At 46.3% G+C, this 22,339-nt stretch overlaps 1 protein-coding gene across 1 annotated transcript in view; it reads right to left on the bottom strand.

Annotated features, from left to right (window-relative positions):
- Dnah8 (dynein axonemal heavy chain 8) overlaps positions 1-22,339 on the bottom strand; it is a 242,096-nt gene that overhangs the window by 207,380 nt on the left and 12,377 nt on the right. Inside the window, 9 exon segments of the mRNA XM_050139863.1 lie at positions 1,907-2,053; positions 5,535-5,636; positions 7,910-8,017; positions 8,208-8,321; positions 11,643-11,819; positions 14,378-14,541; positions 15,488-15,677; positions 18,503-18,654; positions 19,814-19,898. Coding sequence (XP_049995820.1) covers positions 1,907-2,053; positions 5,535-5,636; positions 7,910-8,017; positions 8,208-8,321; positions 11,643-11,819; positions 14,378-14,541; positions 15,488-15,677; positions 18,503-18,654; positions 19,814-19,898 — 1,239 coding nt within the window.

Genomic DNA, 22,339 nt, shown 5'->3' with positions numbered 1-22,339 from the left:
AAATCTCTGTGTGTGCGACAAGCTGGGAAGGCTGGGAATCCACGAGACCTGAGTGCAGTTTGTAGAACCCACATGGTGGTTCACAACCATTTAAGATTCCAGTTCTTGGGGTATCTGGCAGCTTCCTCTGACCTCTGAGGGCACCAGGCATGCACAGGGTACCCACACACGCGGTACACGTGCATATAAGCAAAACACTCATCCAGGGAAAGCAACCTAAAACAATAAACCCTCATATCTACAAATTATGCAGTTCTTTGCCTTGAGTGATTCCTGCTCTGAATCCCTGCTTTCAGTAATCCAGCTCAGAACTCTCCACGGAGAGATTATTTTTGTTAATCAGTGGCGGGAAAGGAAATGTGCCTCTCCTCAGCATGTCCTCCAAATACCGCGTCCCATGAAGACAATACTGCTGGTTCTTTGACACGGCAGATTCTCATGCATTCTCACTACACCACACAGACAGTCCTTGTGTGCCTCACCCAGACACGGCCTTGTCAGGGTGACAACTAGTGTCACCGTACTTTTTCCATAAGCCATTGTCTCAGAGATGCAACCACCTGAAATTTATGTTACAGGAGCTGTATAAACACGAGAAATGACTGGACTGCCTCCTAATATCAAAATTCTACAGGCCTACTGTGTGAAACAAAAGCCAAGACAGGAAGTCAACATGACTAACCTGATGTTATTCTGACCTCTAAGACACTGACTCTCCCCTACCACCCAGCTACAATAGCCAGAAAGTAGGACATGATAAGAAAAAACATACAGTATGTGTCTTCATGTGGTTAGCTTAATTCATTTTATCTTCAGTTACATCTATTTCTCTGTATAATCATAAGATTTAATTTATTTTTTAATTATGTGTGTGTGTGTGTGTGTGTGTGTGTGTGACTGCAATTTCCCCCAGAGGTCATAAGAAGGCATGAGACCCCATAGAGCTGGAGCTACAAGAAGTTATGAGGGCTGGCTGTTAACCAAACAGTGTGTGCCCTTAACCTGAGGTATCCCTCCAGGCCCTCTGACTTCTTTTTTTTTAACAGGGTCTCTCATTGAACCTGGAGCTCCACTGGGTGGCTGGCCGGCCGCTGAGCTCCAGGAATCCACCTCTCTCTGCCCCACCAGCACTGGAGTTAGAGGCCAGCACCACCATGCATAACCATTTACAGGGCTGCTGGGTATCCTCACCCAGGCCCTTACAGGGCTCTGAAAGCGCATCACCAGAACCATCTCTCCAGTTCCTGTATAGATCCCCAGAATGACTGACAACTGGGAACTCTTAGTGTGGGTTCCTGATAGTCTTCTAAGGAACACCATCCCTCCTCAGGCCTAAATAACTAAAGTCAGAGGTGAGGGGTTTCCAGCAGCTGTCTGCCCAGCAAAGGCTCCCTATACACACCGTTCCCATACACACCCTTCCCATTCACACCATTCCCATTCACATTGGTCCCATACACACCGCTCCCATTCACACCGGTCCCGTACACACCCTTCAGAACTACTACATGGTGCATATTGGTCCTGAAAGACTGGTGTCTACACATTCAGATCCTGCATGTTTACAGGGCTTGCCAACTGCACACGTTTTCTCGGCTTAATATTGTGGTCAAAGGCACATCCTTCACGTTCAGGACCTATCTGTGTAAGAAGAATTGAGGTCTTGGGAGAGGTGGAAGTTCACAATAGCCTTTGGCTGGCACAAGGCAATACTAGCTCGGGATGGGAGGAAAAAAGATCAGTTCAAACAAATGCAGTGATAGATGGGTAACTTAATTTAATTGGACAAGTTGGATCAACGCCAGGAAGAGACCCGAAACAATGATCCTCAGCCACTCTGCCTGAAACCCCAAAACACCAGCCCTGTGCAGGTGGGAGTGGGGTCCTGTGACTACAGAAGGCTTACCTTCTCCAGCCTCTTACAGAAGGCTTCAAATTTCCCAAATATATACATCTCTGAAACCTCGAAAGACTTCTCCCCTGAGGACTCTAAAATCTGCTTCCTTGTCTTGTGAAAGGATGTCTGATACTCCTTGAAGAGAAAAATGCAGTCCTACAAGAGAATGGGAAAGCGAGAGGGAGAAAAAGCGTGAGGTGGTGGCTGACAGGTTGGTGCCAGCCTGGCCACACTGGCCCATCAGCCCCGCAGACAAAGGCTGGCACTGTGAGCAGAAGACGGCAGACGTTCTCATTCTGCGCCTGGAGAGCAAAGCCTATGGACAACCACATCACATTTTAAATGCTTCGTTTTTATTTTAAACTTTGTTTTTTTTTAAAAAAAAAAAAAAGGTTGCAAATTGAAATACAAAAGAAAAAAATCACACACCAAAATTATCCAGACTCAAAGACTATACAACGCAACGAAATTCTAAACAATTAGAGAGTTCAAAAAAAAAAAAAATGGAGACACATTCTACCCTCATCGCTCCTTTTCCACTATTTCCTCTCAACTCACCCCGCACTAAAGCATGTCATTAGGTTTTATTCTATTTTTTTTTTTTGGGACAGGGTTTCTCTGTAGCTTTTTGGTTCCTGTCCTGGAACTAGCTCTTATAGACCAGGCTGGCCTTGAACTCACAGAGATCCACCTGCCTCTGCCTCCCGAGTGCTGGGATTAAAGGTGTGCACCACCACCGCCCAGCAGGTTTTATTCTTTCACAGCTAATTAAGTGAAAGGCTCGTGTGGGTGAACAGCCTTCTGATTCTTCGTATTGATACTCATGGGCACGTGCCTCTCTCATGCGGGCCACAGCAGCTTGTCTGTGCACTGGGCAGCGGTCAGTGGGGAGCTGCAGCAGGACCAGAATGCTGAGGGAAGAGTCTGGGTGCTCAGCTCTACAGGGGACACCCATAGCTCTGTGAGTTCGAGGCCAGCCTGGTCTACAACGTGAATTCCAGGACAGCTACGACTGTTACACAGAGAAACCGTGTCTTGAAAAACCAAAAGAAAAAGAAATAGATCAAGCCAGTTAAAATTCAGGCATCAAACGGTGGGGAAGCTCCAGGCCCCACCCCTTAGAAGAGCAACTGACAGTTTATAGGGGGACGGGGATTCATTGTTTGAGAAGGGTGTGGCCACAAGTAGGGTTTTCACACTACTGGGAGACCCATACCACACACCCCCACACACATGGGCTGCACTGACTGAACTCAGTGAGTCACAAACAAAAACAAAACACAGGAAGTTGAGAGGAGACATGCTGGAGGGAATAGACAGGAGGTTGGAGGGGAAACGGGGGAGGGGGTGAGCAGATGCCATCATATTTCATTGTAAACACGTATAAAATTCTCAGGAAATATAAGAAAAAGAAAAAAATCCTAAGAATCCCCCAGAGGCTTGGAAATTTTCCCTGACGATATCGGTATTCAGCTGGCATCTATATTTGTACCAGCATGCTAGTTTTTGTTGTTTCTGACAGTCTCTCACTATATAGCCCAGTCTGGCTTCAAATTTGTGGTCTGCCTGACTCAGCCTCCTGAGTATTCCACGCATGCATCCCCACGTAGTCAGCACCTGCATTTGTTACATCCGTGAACACACAACATGAAGACTTTTCGTTGATAACTTGTTTTCTTTTTTTTTTTCAATATTTATTTATTTAGTCTACAATATTCTCTCTGTGTGTATGCCTGCAGGCCAGAAGAGGGCACCAGACCTCATTACAGATAGTTGTAAGCCACCATGTGGTTGCTGGGAATTGAACTCAGGATCTTTGGAAGAGCAGGCAATGCTCTTAACCTCTGAGCCATCTTTCCAGCCCGATAACTTGTTTTCTTAAGGCAAGGTCTTACTACATAGCCCTGGTTGACCTAGACTAACTTGCTATGTAGACCAGGTTGGCCTCAAATTCAGAGAAATCCATCTGCCTCTGCCTCCTGAATGCTGGGATTAAAGGTATGCACCCTGTTTCTCAGCTAATTTTATTTTTTAAATACACACACAGCAAAGTTTTTCAGTGAGTGTGGTGCTTTGACTAAGAATGGCCTCCGAAAGACTTACACCTGAATGCTTAGGGGGCTGCATTAGGAGGTGTGGCCTTGGCGTGGGCGTGGCTTTGTTGAAATAGGTGCATCAGTTGACTTTAAGGTCTCAGAAGCGCTATTCTCTTCCTGCTGCCTGCTGATTCCCTAGCTCCTTCTCCAGCACCATGTCTGCCTGCAAGCCACCATGCTTCCCGCCATGACAATTATGGACTAAACCACTGAACCTGTAAGTCAGCCCCAATTAAATGTTCTCCTTTACCATGGTGTCTCTTCACAGCAATAGGACACTGACCAATCAGACAGTCATTCAGCTGTTTCTAGGCTGTCCTTGCCCTCAGCACTGGCTCAGGAGCATTCCCATTTTTCTGAGAATTTTTTTTCTGGCTTAGTCTGACACTGTTTCAACTGGCTCGGCTCATCCCTTCTGATAAACGATCTTGCCCTCGCAGGGGTGACTTCTTTTATTTATTTTTTTATTTTATTCTTCGCCGCGTTTTAAGGGTATTCTCTGGACACATTTCAAAGCTTCTTCCAAAACGCATGTTCTGCTGTCAAACGGTGAAAGCTGTGTGGACTTTCAGGTCACCCGAAGGCATCCTCCTGTCGCTGTAGGCATCTTAGGCCCTGTCCTTTTGTAAGTTACTGCGAGCCGATCTGCTTCTCAGCTTTCTTATGAGGGCTCGGTGTTTGACGATTCTTTTCTTTGTCGATTAGTGCTCTCGACAGCAGAAAAACAATCTGTGTCTGTATGAAGGGTAATAACTCTGCCTGGGCTATATGTGGGTAGTGGAGGTGCTTGCAACCTCTCCGGGTAACTGCAGGAGAGTCCTCTGATTTCTCTACCTTTTGTTGTGTGAGACAGGATCTCATGTAGCCCAGGCTGGTCTCAAACTCCCTGTGTAGCCAAGGCTGACCTGGAATTCCCCATCCTTCCATCTCTACCAGCCCAGTGCTGGGGGCACAGGTGTGTGCCTCCGAGCCTCCTTTTCTGTGGTGTCTGAGATGGGACACAGAGACTCGGGCAGGCTGAGCTAACTACACCCTTAGCCCAGTTTGTCCAGTTCTAGGATTCGAGGCTCAGCTTCCTGTTTCTCTATTGTAATTTGATCATAGATACTTAGCATGAGAGAGGGGCCTGGGGTAGGGCTGCCATCCCTGTCCCCTAGGAGAGGCGAGTGTTAGAGTCCGGAATGACAAACCAGCTGGAGCCTGTCAGTTTCCCCAGTCCTCCACCACTTTGACCTGCTCCTCTCATTGCCACTGCGACACATCAAAGACTTATTTTAATTACGGGGGAGGGGGAAGGGTTGTATGCGCAGGTGCCCACAGGGGCAAAGGCTTTGGGCCCCCCCCCAGATGAGTTACAGCACTCTGCACTGCCGAGCCCTCTAGCCCCACCGCAGTGATGTATCGTTGACAATCCTTTTTCATGTTCTCACGCTGCGCCACTCACGACAGCTTCCCAGTGAGCCATGTTTTATGAATGAGCAGAGTAAACGACACTGAACTGGCAGGTGAGAACCTGATGGGAATGAAAGACTTTTACAAACCTGGATCTTTTTGAGGACGGCCGGGGTCTCCTGGTCCCACACATGGTTTGTTCCCCCATCAGTGATATACGCTTTGCACGCTGTCACCATCTGGTTTGTGACCTAAAGCAGAGGTAGGGTACAAAGTAGCCTTAGGTAAAACGCCTTTGGGAAACATAATATACATGATCAATGTGATGATAAATAAGCTTATAGAGTAAATAAATCACAATTTAAAAAAAAAAAAACACAAATCCAATCAAAATAAAGAAACCCCAAAGTCACATTTGCCTGCTGCAGTTAGGTCACTGGGGCCATGAGTCCCAAAGTCAAGCACATTTTCCATCTGTCCTGCACACAGTAGGTCTGATCTACTCCAAGGCAATGATGGCTAGCCTTCACAAGACGGTTAGGAGAAGGATTATAGACCAATGGGAGACTGCTCGCCTAGCAAGCTCAAGGCCCTGGGTTCCACCCCGAGCATCACTCAAAATGGGTGCAGTCCTGTAATCCCAGCACTCAGAAGCTAAGGCCGGGGATCAAAGGTTAAAGGTCATTCATGTCTTCTACTACATAAGAGAATTTGGGGCCAGTTTGGGAATCCTGGGACCTTAGCAGAGAGGCTGAGGGAGAGATAGAATGAGAAAGGCGGAGAGAGAGAGAAGGGAGCGAGAGGGAGAGGAGGAAGAAAAACTCATCTCAGTACGTACAGAGAACCTGGAGGAGTTTTTAAATGCACAATGCATGCAAGATCACATCCACAGGCATGCAGACATGACTGGAGAAGGATGATCACTCCAGGAAACGCTAAAGATTGGTAATAATGTGAGTTCAGCCTCAGTCGTGACTCAGAGCGACTTCAGCAGCGGGCTCTATAGCGAATGCCTTCGCCTGCTGAACCGTCTCTCCGGCCCCAGGGCTAGTTTTTGCAGCAAAAGAAAAAGTAAGTCACAAAGTGAGGCTATGCACAAGTCACAAAAACCATCAGTGGTCAAAGAAACTTGCAATATTTAATCATTAGTCTGAGTGGTTGCCTCAGTGTTTCTATTGCCGTGAGAAAACACTGGCCCAAAGCAGCCTGGGGAGGAAAGGGTTTTATTACAGCTTCGCTTCCACACCACTGTCCACCAGTGAGGGAAGTCAGGGATGGAAGGAGGAGCTGATGCAGAAGCCATGGAGCTGTGCTGCTTACTGGCTTGCTCCTCATGGCTTGCTCAGCCTGCTTTCTTATAGAACCCAGGACCACCGGCCCAGGGATAGAACTATCCACAATAGGCTGGACCTGCCCACAGCAACCAACAATCAAGAAAATGTCCTCAAAGTTTTGCCTACAGGTCAATGCCATAGAGATAATTCCCAGTTAAGAATCCAGACAAACAAACAAACAGGGGTGGTAGTGGAGAGGCAGAGGCTGGAGGATCTCTATGAGTTCAAGGACAGCCTGGTCTACAGAGCTAATTCCAGGACAGCCAAGAATACACTGAGAAACCCCGTCTTGAAAACCAAATAGAAAAAAAAAAGTCCAGACAACCCTAACTTATGTCAAGTTGACATTACAACCAACCATCATGTTCTGGTTCACAATGTTGAAAAAATGTTAATAATCTGGAACCAAGAAAGATCTCAACCGGGAGCATTGGTAGCAAGAAGGAAGCCAAAGGGCCGAGAGGATTCATTCCCCTGGTTATCTGGGGTGCAGCGTGTAGCTAGATCCCTATTTCCTTTTATAGAACTAATGTGTGCTTTTACATGTCTAATTCGATTCTATGTGAATGTTTCTTGGATAACTTTTTAAAGTCTCTAAAATAATTAACCGCATGATGCAACATGAGCGTTTAAAACAAGCTGAAGCCGTATCTACTGGGTAGGCACGAAAGAAAGTACTTGGAATGACTAAAAGGAAGAGAGCAGCGACCTCTAAGCAAGAAGCCTGGAGCTGACCTCCGGCAGGAGAAGGGCACTCGTTACTACTCCCACAACACCTGACTCCAATTGACACCCCCACCCCCTACCCCACTCCACCCCAAATTTACTCCCACTTTCACCCCACCCTACCCCTATGTGGAAATTTGAAAATTCAGATCTCTGAAAGTCCCCAAACTTCCCAGCTCCCTCCTGTGGCTCAAATGGAAAGAACTATGAACTGTTTCACAGGACCCTGTGTGTGGCTTCCGCTAGAAACCATGATGGGCTGGCGGGCTGACTCAGCAAGTCAAGGCCCTTGTGCCTCGAGACAAGAGGCCTGACTGAGTTCAATCCAAGGGACAGTGTAAAGGTAGAGAGAACCAGACCCGTCAATGATGTCCTCTGACCGCCACAAGTTTCTGTAGCACAATTGCGCCCCGCTACACACACACCTTACATACATACACTCGATAATAATAATAGCATCTCACCTTGATGAATAAAGAGGTCATCCTTTCTGATGTGTTATAGTACCTCGACACACTGTGAATCATCCTGATGGCATTAATCAAGTTCTGTATTCCATGTGCCATGGACACCTAGATGGAGACACCGGAATGAACCCTATCATGCAGGCCATTCTGGTTTGCTTCCCCTTGCTGAGATAAAACGCCATGGCCAACTGCTTCAGTTACACAAGCTAATTTTAGAAACCACACTTTTTCAACATTTTAGATTCCTAGCCATACCCCCAGGCCCTAGAAACTGCTCCTTCAGGAGCATACTCACCAGGTCGTAGTTATAGAGGGGCTGGCATACTTTCTCCAGGGTGTACAAATACCGCACGTTATCTTTGGATTCATTGGCTGTGTCGGTGATTCTGGCATCCAAATCACGCCAGTTCTATGGAATCAAAATTGCATAAGAATTCAATCCACACATCTTGGTGGCCTTCAACTTTGTCATGAAATTCAAGCTGCTCCCCCTGAGCAAACATACACTGTAAAAATATTGAAGTGTGACTGGTATATTTTTTTTATTTTGAAAAAGATTTACTTGGGCTGGAGAGATGACTCAGTGATTACGATCACTAGCTACACTTCTAGAGGTCCTGAGTTCAATTCCTAGCACCCACATGGTAGCTGACAACTGTCTATAACTGTCCCATAAGATCTTATATTCTTCACTCGGAAGGCAGAGGCAGGCGGATCTCTGTGAGTTCGAGACCAGCCTGGTCTACAAGAGCTAGTTCCAGGACAGGCTCCAAAACCATAGAGAAACCCTGTCTTGAAAAACAAAAAAACAAACAAACAACAAAAAAAGATCTTATATTCTTTTGACTGCAAGACGTGCAAACGCGCCTGCCAGTAACACACCAATAAGCATAAAAAATAAATCTTTTATTTAAGAAAATGATTTACTGTTATTTTTAAAATATGTGTTTATGGGGGGTGGGTACACAATATAGGTACCTGAGGAGGCCAGAAGAGGGTTCCCTGGACCTGGAGTTACAGGTGCTTGTGAGCCACCCAATATGGATGGTAGGAACCACAGTAGGGTCCTTCGGAAGAGTAGTAATTGCACTGAGCAATTTCTCCAGCCCCTGGTATATCCTTTTCTCATAGAACTTAAGACAACATTACAAGCATGTTAAATGACTGCCTAAAAATAAACTTAATCCTTTGTAATTAATGTCCTGTCTATAGGCTTGGCCTGGACCTGCTTCTACCTTGAGTGATTTTCCCAAAATGGGTACTTATGACATTATCTAATAGTTCCGGATCTTCCACAGTGAGCCGCACTATTAGAACATGGCTCAAAGAAAATATACTTATTAGCAAAATGGGACTCAGTTGGAAGTCAACAGCTTCTTCTAAGTTGTTGTACTCTGAATCAGAAACGTGTCTCAAAGGCTCGTGTTTTCAATGCTTGGTTCTCAACTTTGTGGATTATTCTGAATGCTATAGAGAGGCTTCAGGACAGCGGCTCTCGGCCTTCCTAGTGCTGTGACCCTTTTCTACATCTCTTCATGCTGTGGTGATCCCAACCATCAAATGATTTTCTTTGCTACTCCATAACTGTAATTTTGCTACTGTTACGAATCATATGTAGATATCTGTGTGTTCCGATGGTCTTAGGCGACCCCTGTGAAAGGGTCATTCGACCCCAGGGGTCACAACCCAGAGGATGAGAACCACTGCTTTAGGAGCTGGGGCCTGACTGATAGAGAGGAAGGCCCCCACATTTGCCAGCTTATGGTCTCTGTCTCCTGGTCCACAGCATATTAAAACCTCTGCCACCCGCTCCTGCTACTGTGAGCTCCACCAGGCCTGCCCTGCAAGAATGGGCTAAAACTTCCGAAACCATGAGCCAAGGTGAAGCCTCCCTCCTTCCGTTATCTTAGTGTTTCCTCTGAGTGCTGAGAGAGACAGAAAGCTAGTGTCAGAGATAGGAGGTCACGGCTGCAGCGACCCTGACCATGTGGTGCTGAGGCCTTACAAACTGGCCTGTGGGAGAGCTCGGAGCTGTGGGCTAGAGAAGCCTTCTAATACTGTAAGCAGAGCTCAGCTGGTCATCGTGGTGGGAATTTGGAAGACCAGAGCACTGTGTTATCTTTCAGAATCAAGAATGGGAAGTGGGGCTAGGGGGAATACTATGAAAAGACATTTGTTTTATACCTACTGTCTAAACGTTTTACAAAAGAGAAAAACCATTATTGCATTTTTATACAGAGAAATGCAAACTTTAAGGAGACAAAGAATAAGAAAAGAACATGGAAAGCACAAAGCTCAACTGTAAATTAGAAAGACCTGTAGGGGAGGCTGGAGAGATGGCTTAGTAGTTAGAGCACTGGGTGCTGTAGTAGACCAGGGTTCGATTCCCAGCACCCACATGACAGTTCACAACTGCTTCTAATTACAACTCCAAGGAACCTAATGCCTTCCTCTGACTTCTGCAGACATCAGACACTCATGTAGTGCACACACATGCAGGCAGGCAAAACATGTGTACACATAAATTAGAAATAAATCTTAAAAAAAATAATAAAATGATCCCAAGGAAAAGAGGTGGAACGGAGGTGTGGGGAAACATATGCTGAGCAGAACGTTTGCTTTTGTCTTTCCATGTAGTTATCATCATCATCATCATCATTATTATTATTATTGGTATTATTATTATTGTAAGGTTCGTTCTTATTTTATGTGTGGAGTGTTTGTCTGCATGCATGTGTGTGAAACCACATGTGTGCAGTTCCCAGGGAGGCTAGATGAGACTATCAGACACCCTGGAGCTAGGCTTAGGGATGAGTGTTTGAAACCATGTACAAGCAGATCCTCTGTAAGAGCCACCAAGTGCTTTTAACAGCTGAGCCATCTCCCCAGAGCGGCTCTATACCACAGCAAGTCTACACTGATTTACAATCCCCCAAACACTTGCAAGATAAAAATGATCACTTCTCTGGATGGCACTCCATAGATGAACTGTCAAAACTGAGAAATAATCTTGGTTTTATCAAGTGGAAACTACGGTGGTATACAAGAAAGCCTGATTCAAAAGCTTCACGCTTCTAAATACGTGACTACTGTGTAAAGAGAAACCACCTAATGCCACAGAACACAACGGAATGGTGGCCACAAAAGACTGGAGCGGACCCCAAAAGTACAACTCGACAGGAAGAACTCATTCTGGCTTTTCTATAGCACAGGAGGGATAACTGCTGACTTAAACTATCTACAGTGTTAGGCCAAGATGTCTACGAAAGTATGAACATGCAAAAACGATGCATCCTTGTGGGATGGGGGCAAGAGCTTCATCATTAAAGTGTCTCTATTAATGTAAGACCTGCACTTGACCCCCAGAACCCATGTCAAAAAAAGCTGGTGCGGTGTAACACATGTCATCCCAGAGCTGGGGAGCCAGGGCCAGGCGAATATCTGGGGCTCACTGGTCAGCCAGCCTCACCTCTTTAGTGAGTGAGGTGGAGGGCAGAGAGATGGCTTAGCAGCTCACTGTGCTTGCTGCTCTGAATCTGGTCCCCAGCTCCCGTGCCATGTGGCCTGTAACTCCAGCTACAGGGGATCCAACATTCTGGCCTCCGTAGAGCATATCTATGTGATATACACACACAATACGCCCCAAAACTTTAAGACGCCATTTGATAAGGGTAATTTTCTAGTAAGGCATTCTAAAGTACATCCAGGTTTACAACGGAAGACCTTTTACCTTTAACAGCTTGGAGTGTGCAACGTTTAGCACATTTATGACGGCCTTGCAGCTGGGCCCTTTAATCTGCTCGATGATGTAGTTGAACTTGGCTGACATACGCTTCCAATGCTCCAGTTCAGTGAGTGGACCCGAATCATCGGCTTCTTTTCTCATCTGCTCACTCTCAATAAGGACCTGCAATTGAGTATCACGCAACTATCTGTAGCCCCCTCTTCTGGCTGCCATGGGTACTGCTGGCATGTAGTACACATACATACACACAGGCAAAAAAACACTCATACACATAATAAAACAAAATAAACATTGTTAAAATTTCAAACCTTAATATCCCTAAAGACACCCGCCAAATGAAAAGACATGACATGGGGGGGGGGGACAACAAAGACTTAAGATTGGGAAAGATTATGTAAATAAAGTCCAGCAGTTCAGTGGGATAGCACCAGGCAATTCAAGTGAAATCTCAGCAAAGGATTTGGACAGGCAAGTCAACAAAGAAGACGCCTAAGCAGCCATTTAATATGCTCAACTCCAGTCATATTCAGGATAGTGCAAGGTCAATCAAAACGGCAGTGCACACTTGCTATAAGGGCAATCTGACGATCCCGGCTATAACCAATGGCTTGAAGAAAGGAGAGCAGCCATGTGCTTCTGTAACGTACATAAATCAACTCAACCCCCACTGTGCCAGTTATCTTTGATTGTCACAGAAGATTCAGTGAGGAATAGCCTCGAGCAGGCGGGCCTGAACTAATGTGTGGGAAGACCCACCCGGTCCACCTTGGTGGCACCATTCCCTAGGCAAGGGATCCTGGACTATGTAAGGATATATATATATATTTACCTCTGTATACATGGGTAGGGAGGGAGCTGAGCATGAGTAAGCATGCATTTACTTCATTCTGCTCTTAAGGATGGATGTTCCATGACTAGCTGTTTCAGAGTCTTGGCACCTTGACTTTCCTACAGTGGTGGGTAGGTGCCTGGAATTGTGAGCCCTTTCCTCCTTGATTTACTTGGGTGAGTGTGTGCGTGCACGTGTATGCGTGCGTGCGTGCGTGTGTGTGTGTGTGTGTGTGTGTGTGTTTGTGTGTGTGCGCGTGCATGCGCGTGTGTGTGGCTGGGAATTAAACTTAGGGTTTTGTATGTCTGAGACAGGCACTCACATTCCCAGCCCTGCTTTTTTTTTTTTTTTAACCACAGTACTGGAGGTAAAACTACAATAATCACTATTTGGAGGGCATGATACTATTCAATAAGAGCCCTCTACTCAAATGCTCGGAGGGATTCCACTGAGAGACTCCTGAGCGCACGTAAAGGAAGCCGAAGCAAAGATCACTATTGCATATGCATTACTGTCCTTTGTAACAGCAAAAGTAGGAGTGACTTACTGAGGGAATGGAAGATTAAACCTCTCTACTTCCTTAAATAATGGATAACAGATATAATTTAAATATTGAAAAGTCTATCAAACAAAATACAGTTTCTTTCTCCTATCTAAGGTCACTTCCTTTTTAAGATTTATTTTATGTATATGAGTGTTTGCTTGCATGTTTGACGGTGAACCACATGCATTGTAGTGCCCATGGAAGTCAGAGAAGGGCATCGGATCCCCTGGAGTTATAGGTGGCTGTGAGGAGCTCTGTGGGTGCTGAGAGGTAAACTCACGTCCTCTGCAAGAGCAACAGGTGTCCCTAAGTGTTGAGCCATCTCTCCAGTCCCAAAATACGGTTTCTTTCTAGAGGAACCGGATATCCGTTAAGAGAACGGACAAAATGCACTTGAGCCAACAGGAAATGGGTGAAAGGGATTGTGGCATGATGGTGTGGGGTTTAAAAAGTGAGGATACCCTTGGCATGGCAACGGGCTAGATGCTGATGCTCCCCCGCCAAACTCATACGCTGAGGCCTGATCCAGTGTGATGGTATTTGGAGGCAAGGACTTCGGAAGGTTATTAAATCATGAGAAGGCTGCCCTTCTCAACATCTGCATCTCTGTTAGTCTGCGAGTGCGCATGACCTCATGGACGCGTGCCGAATGGAAGCCAGAAGCCAACCCAGTTGTCTTTCCTGTGGCACCATATGCTTGGCTTTGAGACTGGGTCTCTCATTGGGTCCTGGGGATCACCAATTAGGCTAGACACCTGGCCAGTAAATGTCAGGGATCCTCCCATCTCCGTTCTCCCAGTCCTGCGATTGTGGGTGTAAGCCAATACACCTGCCTTTTCTGTTGCTGGTGGCTGTTTCTGGAGACAGGGTTTCTCTATGTAGCCCTGGCTGTCCTGGAACTCTCTTTGCACACCAGGCTGACCTTGAACTCACAAGAGATCCAAGGCATTGCGCCACCTCAGCCTGACACACCAGCCTTTAACCTAGGTGCTAGGGTTGTACCCAAGCACTCACATTTGCACGACAAGCACTTCAACCACTGAGCTCCCTCCACGGCCCCAGCAATTTTGACATAGGCCATGTTCTTGTTTGTTTTTACTGCTGTGGGCTTGGCATTGAAACGTTGCTATGAAAAGCCTAGGCAGAACCTATGTGACAGCAGCAACACATTCCCACTGTTCACCCAGGATGTCCTCACGCAGTGTTGATCTCTGTGGCGGGTCACTGTCATTTTCCCCCTCCTTGTTTTTCATGGCAAGTATTAGCAACACACAAGTGACCAGGGGATACAATGTCCTGTTTTGGACCCATAAGCCTGGGGCTCGAGGGGAAACGGAGTGGCCTCACCTGCTCGATCTGCTTGTACCACATCATCAGCACCTCTTCCAGCTGATGCACCATCTCGGAGTTGCTCGCCGCAGCTGTGACTTCTTCAAAGTTTTGCAGTTTGGAGAAGTCGATATTGTCTACCTTCTTCAACATCACTGTGCCTTCAATGCTTATTCTAGCGCCTAAAACAATGATACAGTATAAAGAAGAAAATGATACAGTATAAAGAAGAAAATGATACAGTATAAGGAAGAAAACGAAACAGTATAAAGAAGTGCCCATACATTAAATATCAACAGCTGCAATATTTAGAGAAACTTATAGGATAGCCTGGTTCATAAAGATACAATTCTACAGGCAGGGATGTAGCTGAGTTGGTAGATTGCTCTCCTAGCAAGCATAAAACCCTGAGTTTGATCCCCAGCACCATATAAACCAAGCATACTAGGTTCCACCCCATATTTGTGAAAGTGGAGTCAAAGGATCAGGAGTTTAAGGCCATCCTGGGTTACAAAGGGACTTCAAAACAAGTCCATGTGAGACCCTGTCTCAAAAAGAAAAGAAAAAAAAAGGTTGTGAGAATATGAACTTATGAATAAAGTTGTATATTTCTGCAATAAGTGATAAAAGCACATTTTAGAGAAATCACCATAAAGTACAGTTTGAAAGTATTTATTTTCCGTGTACATGTATGTGTACATGAGCATATGCACATGCACCACATGTGTGCAATACCCATGAAGGCCAGAAGGGGGCATTGGATCCTCTGGGACTGGAGTTACAGGAGGTGGTGAGGTCCCATGTGGGTACTGGAAACCAAGCCTGGGTCTTTTACAAGAGCAGCAAATGCTCTGAACTGCTGAGTCTCCTCTCTAGCATAAGTACGTATGTTTTAGTGGCAAACTTTTGACCAAGAACAAGAAGAGATTCCCCTTACTCTTTTACCTGCAGAGCTCCCTAGTAATGAGAGTTTCTCAGGTTTCCCCCCTCTTATCTCCAGGTCTCCTGGGAACTTTTATTACCACCTCCTTTTGGAGACCCCTTCTATAAACCCTGTTTCCAGTAATGTACCTTGCAGCTAACGGTCTGATGTTGAGTTGTTTACCCAACATTAATTCTTACACTTACCATCTAAAAATGAAAGATATCTATTGATGGTTTCTGTGAAAATATGCTTCTCAGATTCGCCCTGCTTGGACTGGTTTAAAGCGCCCCAGTTGTTGGTTGCAAGAATAGCCGGTAGAAATATGTGTTGCAGCATATTCCTGATCCCTTCCAGGAGGCCTTTTGATGCATCCAAGACGGTAAATAGAACATCCTGAAAGGGGGTATTCAATGGTTACATGTTTAATCCACCAAGGAGCTGAGGAAAAACTCATACGTCACTTTTCACCTGCCGTGAACACTTGACACATTTGGTAAAGTACAGGGGAAAGAGCTAAGCGCTTATGGACCTTAGAACTCAAAAACCAACACTCTTTCATCAGACCTGCCAGGTCTCCCTGGACATGTTTTCCTCTGTACTGTATTTTTTTAAAGAATTTATTTCATGTACATTGGTGTTTTACATCCATGGATATATGTGTGAGGGTGTCGTGTCTTCTGGAACTGGGGTTACAGACAGTTGTGAGCTGCCCCATGTGGGTGCTGGGAATTGAACCCAGGTCCTCTGGAAGAGCAGCCAGTGCTCCTAACCGCTGAGCCATCTCTCCAACCCCTTCCTCTGTACTTTACCAAGAGGAGGGACTGTGCCCTGCAACCTAGCCAAGGCATGGGAAAGACAACCAAGCCTGTCACATAAGAACATCCTCAAGTATAAGGTGCCCTGTTCATGAAAACAGTCTATCTCTAAAAGAGATTTTAAACATTTTTATACTGTTTTAACATATGTACATAGGTTTGCGCCCATGAATGCAGCAACTGCAAAGGCCAGAGAAGAAGGTATCACATCCCTGCATCTGGAGTTAAAGGTGATTATGAGTCACCCGATGTGGGTGCTGAGAATTGAACTCAGGTCCTCTCTGAGAGTGGTATCTTCTGAGCCAACTCTCCAGCCTCATCTAACAGACTCAAGTGCTCCTTCTGGGGAGTGGGGTGCAGGTCAGCCTTGCATCACAAGGCTCAAAGAACCTATACCTCTTTAAACTATGTGCACATACAGCTGCACCTCCCTCAAAAACCTGAAGTATAAGCAGCCAATGGCCACAGACAATAGTAGTCCCAGGTACGCAGGAGACTGAGGCAGGTCGCGGGAGCCCAGGAGAAAGGCCAGTCTGAGTAACATCGTGGGACCCTTCTTTCAAAAACAACAAAGGCTGGAGGTGTAACTGAGTAGAACACTTGGCTAGCAGATCCTCAGAACAAAAAGAAAGGAAGACAAGGGAGGGAAAAGGAGGGTTAGGAGGAGAGGGCAGGGGGAAGAGAGAAGGTGGCAGGAGGAAAGGCAAGGAAGGGGAGGAGAGGGGAGAAGGTGGAAGGGAACGGGGAGAGGAAGGGGAAAGGAAGAGGAAAGGGAAGAACACACTGCGTCATAGATAAACTAAGGAGAGCAGAGCATTACTGGAATTGATGACACAGAGATGGCCTGGTAAGACAAGAGCTTAGAAAGGGAAAAGCAAGCCGCGAGGGAAAAGGCAGATTCTTCATGAAGGGCACTAGCTGACAGCGGAGGTCTCACCCACGGGAGACACAGGGAAGCACCTACAAGGGCCCAGGGGGGACAAGTGTCCTCCTCAACCACCTCTCGCCAGGCTGTCTTTGATCCCAAACAGGAAAGAAGCCTGTTGTGATTTACACTGGGTTTGCAACACGGCCCTCTCCACAAGGCAGCAAGTCGCCCTAAGAACGTGAGAGAGAAAGGATGGACGCCTTTTGAGAATCAGGATGGGAGCGGGTTTTGAGGATCTACAGCCAATCAGGATGGGAGCCTTTTGAGGCTCTACAGCCAATCAGGATGGGTGCTTTTTGAGGACCTACAGCCAATCAGGCGGCACAGCAACAGTCTATCTTTCAGAGGTCTCAGGACAAGCCAGCAAAGAGGGTGTTGCTGTTCCCCGTTTAGGCACCACCGGTGTCTCCAAAAGGATGAGCCATTAGCCAAAGGAAACAACCTGGAGGCAAATTCTCATCTCCATAACTCTACTTGCTGTTTCCATCCAGCAGTCCAGCCCCTGACTAGGCTAGCCAACGGCTAGACCGGAAGTCAGTTCCCTCTTCTAAAATGACTGAAAATTTAAAAGGCTGAGCAAAGAGTGGGTGTCGTAACTAGTGCTTAAGACTGTATGGACAGGTGTGAATGTGTCCCTGAAGAGTGGGCACATGGTAATTCTGTGCACACCACACAGAAGACGCAAGTTTTCATAGACTTCAGGGCTGGTGGCTGTGCTGGTTCATTTTCGTCAAGTCGACATAAGCCAGAGTTGAGGCACTACCTCAGGCAGACTGGGCAGTGGGCATGAGAGTCCCAATCCACTGGGACACCCCTAGGCAAATGGTCCGACTATATGAAAGCAGGCTGAGCCAGCCGTGGGGGAGCAAGTCAATAGGCAGCGCTCCTCCGTGGTCTCTGCTTCAGGTCCTGCCTCAACTCCTCCGGTGCTGTGCTGGGATTTGGAAGAGGAAGGGAAATAAATCCTTTCTTCCCCAAACTGCTTTGGGCCAGTATTTTATTTGCAGCAACAGGTAGCAAGTTAGAACAGTAGTGCATGCCTCCAAATCCAGCCCTTGAGAAGTGAGTGGAGGTGGAAGGGGAGGGCTAGGGGTTCAAGGACACTGAATATATATATATACATATACATATATACACATATATACATATATACACATATACACACACATATATACACACACATACATATACATACATACATACATACATACATACATACATACATACACATAGGCCAGCCTGGGCTGTACGAAACCCTGTCTTAAAAATATAAACTTTCAAATCTTTTCAAAACATAAACTTTTAAAGGCAGTATCTATAGTACAGCAACAACTCAGCTCTAGTAAAGCCAGTACCCTAGTTTCTTTGAGTATAAAGATACACCACTTCCTTGGAACCCAATCCAGTCTTCCACACAGAAACGGAGATAGAGGGACTGGGGAAACATGACAACTTGCCGGTGTTTCAAAGCGTACCTCATAAATGGTCTTAGAGTTGATGGCAACCTCATTACGGCAGCGAACAAAAAATATGCACAGTCCTTTCAGCTTCTCTGGAGCCGCGTTGTCCACATAGATTCTCATCATTTTTGACCCTCTGGGTACGCCAGTGATTGTTCGGCCACATTCTGAAAACAAACGCCAAGAACTGAACATACAGCCACAGAACTGAGCCGGCTTGGTAAGTGATTGTGTAATGGGCAGGCAGTCTCTCCTAATTGGTAAGTTGTAGGCCAATGCAAGGACCTGTCTCAAAGCAGGCAGACAGTATTCCCGAGGATGCCACCAGAGGTTGTCCTCTGGCCCCAGTACCCCATTCAGCACCTGAATACATACCAACACACATGGACACACACACACACACACGCTATTTTTTTAAAAGCAGCCTGAGAGGGAAAGGACGACCCAAGTACCTAGTTATTGAAACAAAGGCATAGCAACCTGGTTGCATGCTAATTACTTTAGGAGTGATATAGGAAAGCCAGATGTGCATTTAATAGCTGCAACAGCCAGAAGACATTGAGCCAGAGCCACAAGGGGCAGCTGTTGGGCTCCAAAGAGGCATCGTGACTACTTCAAGTCATCTGAAAACATATGGACAAAATGGTCCACCTGTTCCAGGAAACTGCAATTAAATTCTAATGGAAAAGTGTATTTCCCAGTAGAGGTTGGAATGTCTCTGGTATCTCTCCCCAAATCCTGACAGCAAGGTCTCAAATGATTGCTTCTGAAAATGGAATTTTTTAATTACGTTTATGTTTTGCTGGCATACATATGTGTTGGAGCATGCATGTGGAAGTCAGAAGACAACCCTGTAGGACTGCTTCTCCCTTCGACCATGTGGGTCCTAGATTGAAGTGCAGTCACCAGGCTTAGTGGCTGGTGCCTTTACCTGATGAGCCATCTTGATGGCCCTGGAGTAGTCTTAAGATAATGTTTTTAAAGATTTCTTTTACTTCACTGTGTTTTTGCATGCATGTACCACATGCATGCAATGCCACTGGAAGCCAGAAGAGGGAATCAAATCCCCTGGAACTGGAGTTACAGATGGTTGGGAGCCACCATGTAGGTGCTGGGAAATGAACCCAGGTCCCCTTGAAAGAGCTGCAAGTGCTTTTAATAGCTGAGACACATCTCCAACCCTTCAAACACTTTTTTTTAAATGGGCTTCTGGTCAAGTTTTTGCTGTAAAAGTGGAAATCTTCTAAGCTTAAGAGGAAAAATTAGGCCACACTTTAACATTAGCCAGCTCACTTGGAGCCCAGGGCCCTCAGAAAACATCCTTACCAAGACCTGGAGCCTCTCCTTCCTGATATAAAAACTTCAGCGTCTTACATCCGCCTTTCTCAAAAAAACGGCTGAATGGATCCAGCTGTTAAATGAAAGAAAAAAAAAATGAGGATCAACAAAATGATACTGGCCTTCCAGGGAAATAACTCAAGTAGTGCTGCTTCAAGTACCTTAGTTCATCCCTGCCCCTTCTCAGACTGAGAAAATAAGAAAAGACCTTCCTGAAAGGCCTGGTGGCATAGGTTTGTGATCCCCGAGACTCGGGAAGCTGAGGCAGAAGGATCACAGGTTCAAGGTCTGCCTGGGATACTGAGGGAGTTCATGGCCAGCCCAGGTAACTTAGAGAGAGCCTCTCTTCAAAATAAAAAGTAAAAAGGAAAGCTGGTGGGGGCAGGGTGGGAATAGATAGATCAGAAAGCAGGAACGTGTGAAAAAAGGCAGACACTCCACTAACTTAACTCCACTAGAGACGGCAGGGAGGACAGGTAAATTTCATTGCGTGGAGTCCTAGTTGGCTTTCCATTGCTGTTGAGAAATACCATGACCAAAAGCAATTTGGGGAGATTAAAATAAATCGTTTCATCTTACAAGTTACAGCCCGTCATCAAGGGAAGCAAGGCAGGAACATGGAGGAAGGACCTGAAGAAGAGATTGCTTGCTGGCTTGCTTCCCCTGGTTTGTTCCGCTGCCTTTCTTGTTCAGTCCTGGCCCACCTGCCCAGGGATGGCACTGCCCACAGTGGACTGGCCCTCGGACACTATCAAGCCGTCGAGAAAAGTCCCATCCCCAGATGTGCTCACAGGCCAATCGGATTGAGGCTATTCCTCAACAGAGATTTCTCTTCCCAGGTATGTCTAGGTTTGTATCAAGTCGACAAAGCCCAAACAGCACACTTGGACTGTTGGTTGACTGGTTGGCTGGGAAGATGACTGCGGAATGTATGCACATGCACATGGGAAGGTGTGTGTGTGTGTGTGTGTGTGTGTGTGTGTGTGTGTGTGTGTAGACCAAAGGTAAACCTAGAGTATCATTCCTCTGGATCTACCTCATTTTTGTTTTTGTTTTTGCTTGAGACAGGCTGACCTGGATCTCGCTACATAAGGCTCCCCTGGCTGTCCAGTCTGCTACAGAGATCTGCCTGTCTCCGTTCCGCTATGCCTGGCATTTTACACGGGTTCTCAAGAGTAAACACAGGTATTTTTACTAGCAGAGCCAGTGTTTTACTGAACCAACTGAGCCATCTCTCCAGCCACCACCAACCTGCTTCCTAAAGAGGTAATATCTCACAGTTGGGTATGGTGACACATACCTATAATCATTCTCTGGAGGCTGAAGCCAGGCGGGGCTATGTATGGGGTTCTTGGCCAGTATGGAGTATGTAGGAAAGCCTGAGACTTGAGAAAGTGAGAGACATGAGGAAGGAAGAGAGAAAGGAAAGGAAGGAGGAAGTCAGGGACGGACAGTCTTTCAATACTGCCCAGGCTGGCCCCTAACTCCGGGATTTAAATGATCCCACTGAGATGGGTTGGTTCTACGCTAATGATCTACACATAAAGCTTTTCCTAGCTACTTACTTGGCCCAGCCTTAAAGAATGTCGTAAGAGAGGTTAAGCCCATGTGGAGGTAAACACAAGGAACTATTAAGAAAGCCAAGTTGGAAGAAAAAAAAAAAAAAAAAAGAAAGCCAAGTTGGGGCTGGGAGCTGGAGAGTTAGCTCAGCAGTTAAGAGCACTGGCTGCTCTTCCAGAGGTCCTGAGTTCAGTTCCCAGCACCTACATGGTGGCTCACAACCATCTATAATGAGATCTGGTGCCCTCTTCTGGCCTGCAGGCATACATGCAGACAGAATACTGTATACATAATAAATAAATCTAAGAAAAGAACAGAGAACCCTCTACTAATGGTTTTGCTTGAGAAATTATTTAAGTAAGCAATAGTCCTTTCAGCAAGTATAACTCGACCCATATTGTAACCAAACTAATATTTAAAAAAAAAGTATCATCATGAGACTCTTCCACACTTATGAACATGAAGCTTGTATTCAACTTCTGAAGGGTCAGTGTGATCTCTCAGAAAGCAGAAGGTGAAAGAGGCCACACAGGCAGACGTGGGTCGACACCCCAAGTGAAATAACAAGCTAGCACGCTTGCCTCTCCCTTCCTCTGCTTCCATATGGAAGTCTCTCTTGGAGGAGAGTTTTTCTCTCCGCTTACAGCTCAGAAGATGGGGTACCACAAAGCCGGACTCCCCAGGGCCGTGGCTTTCAAACTTTGTGTAGATGGGGCAGTCACATGAAGAGGTACATGTGTGTACGTGCACCTGTGTGTGTAGGCGTCAATGCACACGTGTGTGTGTGGGGGGGGGGAGGTGTTTATGGAGGCCAGAGGGGAAGCTCGGAGGTTCCTCAGGTGCTGTCCACCTATTTTGTTTAAGAAGGGGTTTCTTGCTGTTCTGAAAGTCACCAGGTGGGCTGGGCCAGTCGGCCAATGAGACCCAGGTCTCTGCTTCCCTAGCTGAGATTAC

Source organism: Alexandromys fortis, unplaced genomic scaffold (genome assembly GCF_014885135.2).
Source record: "Alexandromys fortis isolate MF-2015 unplaced genomic scaffold, M_Fortis_MF-2015_v1.1 scaffold_9, whole genome shotgun sequence".
Taxonomy (NCBI): Eukaryota; Metazoa; Chordata; class Mammalia; order Rodentia; family Cricetidae; genus Alexandromys; species Alexandromys fortis.
Note: the sequence above shows the minus strand (reverse complement) of the source record. Positions and strands in the feature narration are given on the sequence as shown.